This window comes from Helianthus annuus, chromosome 9 (genome assembly GCF_002127325.2).
Source record: "Helianthus annuus cultivar XRQ/B chromosome 9, HanXRQr2.0-SUNRISE, whole genome shotgun sequence".
NCBI classification, from domain to species: domain Eukaryota; kingdom Viridiplantae; phylum Streptophyta; class Magnoliopsida; order Asterales; family Asteraceae; genus Helianthus; species Helianthus annuus.
The window spans coordinates 145,578,471-145,580,987 of NC_035441.2; the positions used below are offsets into that span (position 1 = coordinate 145,578,471).

The 2,517-nt window shown below is 35.2% G+C and overlaps 1 protein-coding gene across 1 annotated transcript; it reads right to left on the minus strand.

Annotated features, from left to right (window-relative positions):
• Positions 1 to 834: 834 nt before the first annotated feature.
• On the minus strand, positions 835 to 1,929 carry LOC110876562 (F-box protein At3g08750). The gene has a single exon (XM_022124730.1). It carries the CDS (start codon positions 1,927 to 1,929, stop codon positions 835 to 837), a length of 1,095 nt encoding a protein of 364 aa, XP_021980422.1.
• Positions 1,930 to 2,517: the final 588 nt, after the last annotated feature.

The following is a 2,517-nucleotide window of genomic DNA, read 5'->3' on the forward strand; positions in this document are numbered from 1 at the left end:
GGGAGAAGAGAGAGATCAGAAGTTCATGTGAAATTACAACTGATCTGGAGTGTGTTGAATGCTGGACCTGACTTATGTTTTATAGGGAAAGGCATCTCCCAAAGGAGAAGCTCTGGACTAGTGAACCATGCTTGCGGTGGAGGACTTACCCATTTAGGGGTTGAAGGGTTTGGACCTGCGGGTAAAAGAGTGTGCTCTCCCACATGGTCTGGTTGCAGCTGGGCAGGAGGTTTCACACGTTAGGTGTTGATGTGACAGGACACTGTGCTTGTCCTTTTTACTGTTCATGATCGTTGGAACATTTCCGAACCTTTTAACCTTTTAACCTTTTAAGCTGTTGTGTCTCTAATCAGTTTATTAAGGTTTGAGCTACCCCCGTCATCATTAAACAACATATATTTTTACGATAAACAAGTGTGTGAAGTGAAATCTAAAAAATTAAGAATCAACATTCGATAACACATATAATAATTTGATCTAATCAACTAAATAACGCATGATATTTATCGGTTATACACCATTGAGCACAACGCTCATTGATCTTATTTGACACATGACATAACATGGCCAAACCTTGCTAGAAACATGACATTCTAGCGAAAACACCATCTCAAAGATGCATAAAATAACAAACAGTAAACTTGTCCTTTTTATCTCTTCGCAAAAATAACTTGAGCCATATGAACTAGTTGAGGACCCGTCCATAGGCCGGGTACCCTAACGGCATAATAATATAAATACTCATAGAACATAATAAACAAAACGATAAAACATATTTATAATGTCACTAAACAAACGACGAAACATTAAAATGAACAAAACAAAAAACCATACTTAATGGAAATAAAAATCTGGTGAAGTAAGAGTCTCGGTATATATTGCTCCTTGTAACCCGTGAAAACAAACTACATGTAAGAAACAATCATCCCCTTTCTTTGTCGTGTCAATTTCATTAGCAACTCCATCATTCGATACGACAAGAAACCTGCCAGTACTTGTAATATATGTAATAGAGCATGATAAAATAACAGGCTGTATGCGAGGGAAAACCCATAATTTCACCCAACTTTCACCTTCCATCCTCCACAAATCAACCGTCCAATTAGGAAGCCCATGAGTAACAAACATATGAAGCTCTTTATGAACAACAACTAAATTTCCATCATAGTCAGCATGTGGAATTCTTGGAAAGGTTTTCAACTTAAATCTCTCTGATTCCACATCAAAGCCAAACAACATAACACCCTTATTCTCAATAAAACAGTTAACCAAAAAATATAAAACACCTTTGCAAAAAGTTCCATTAGAACAAATAGGCTCTCCACGCCAGCAACGAAGTTTATTTGCAAAAGTGATTTTGTGCCACGAGTCAAACATACTTGAATATACATGAACCCACATTCTACCACGCCTACGCTTTATGTGTAAAAGCTTGTAATCAACCTTCTTATCCACATACAACCCAATTGCATCTGACTTAGGTTTATATAAACCACGACTATTTGAGCTGGACACCTCTTTAAATGCATGAGTTAATGGATTCCAAATAACCAATTTGCCAGTATTGCGAAAACAAACACATAGCAATCCTTCAAAACTTGTTAGAATATTTACTTTATTCCAAGACGCTTCAAATGGAAGTAAGATTCTGGAGTTTAATAATGGACCTGAATCTTCACACGAAAGGGGGAATACAGAACATAAGCGCGAACCAATTGCTATAAATTTCTGGTTATAGGATGTAGATATGTGACGACAATGCATCATAGCAAAATGACGTGTCGATAGAAGAGATAACCACTTCTTGCATACACACTTTGACCGACCCACACCCTTTGCAGGAAGCCTTATTAATATCTCATACACAAGAATGTCAAGACCAAGATCATCAATAGAAGTACTTTGTCGTCCATGGCCATGTAAAAACATTTTTCTTTTGCATGATTGTAGATTGTTCGTACTCATTTCTCACTGGAAGTAATATTAGTATAATTATTGTTAGCACATGATTTTGAATAAAATTACCTATATAATGTCATTCGTTCATAAAGTTAAATCTACATCACGACAGTAATAGATAAGATTATTATCTTAAACTGGAAAACATTTTAAAAATTTCAACAAAAAAGGTAAACAAATGAAAAAACAAAACATATTAAGTACCAAATACTAAATAATCCAAAACATTAAATAACATGAACAATAATTTTAACGTTGCATAGATCTAAGCAAGTGTGCCTCATGCACATCTGGTTCAATAACCATTTTAGTAAACTCCGTATCCTTCAACATATTAACTGAAAAAGCAGACATGTGTTACAAATTATGTTCATAGGTCATTTAAAAAATTAAAATATATAAGAAATACGTATTAAGCCTATAACATACTTGACGACGTATAGACCAACTTGAGTTGAGAGACGTATATGATAGATTTACCGGATATTGCACGATATGTTCGTACAATATTTATATGCCTCGATGTGTCTAGACGCAACTTTATAACGTGACCACTGT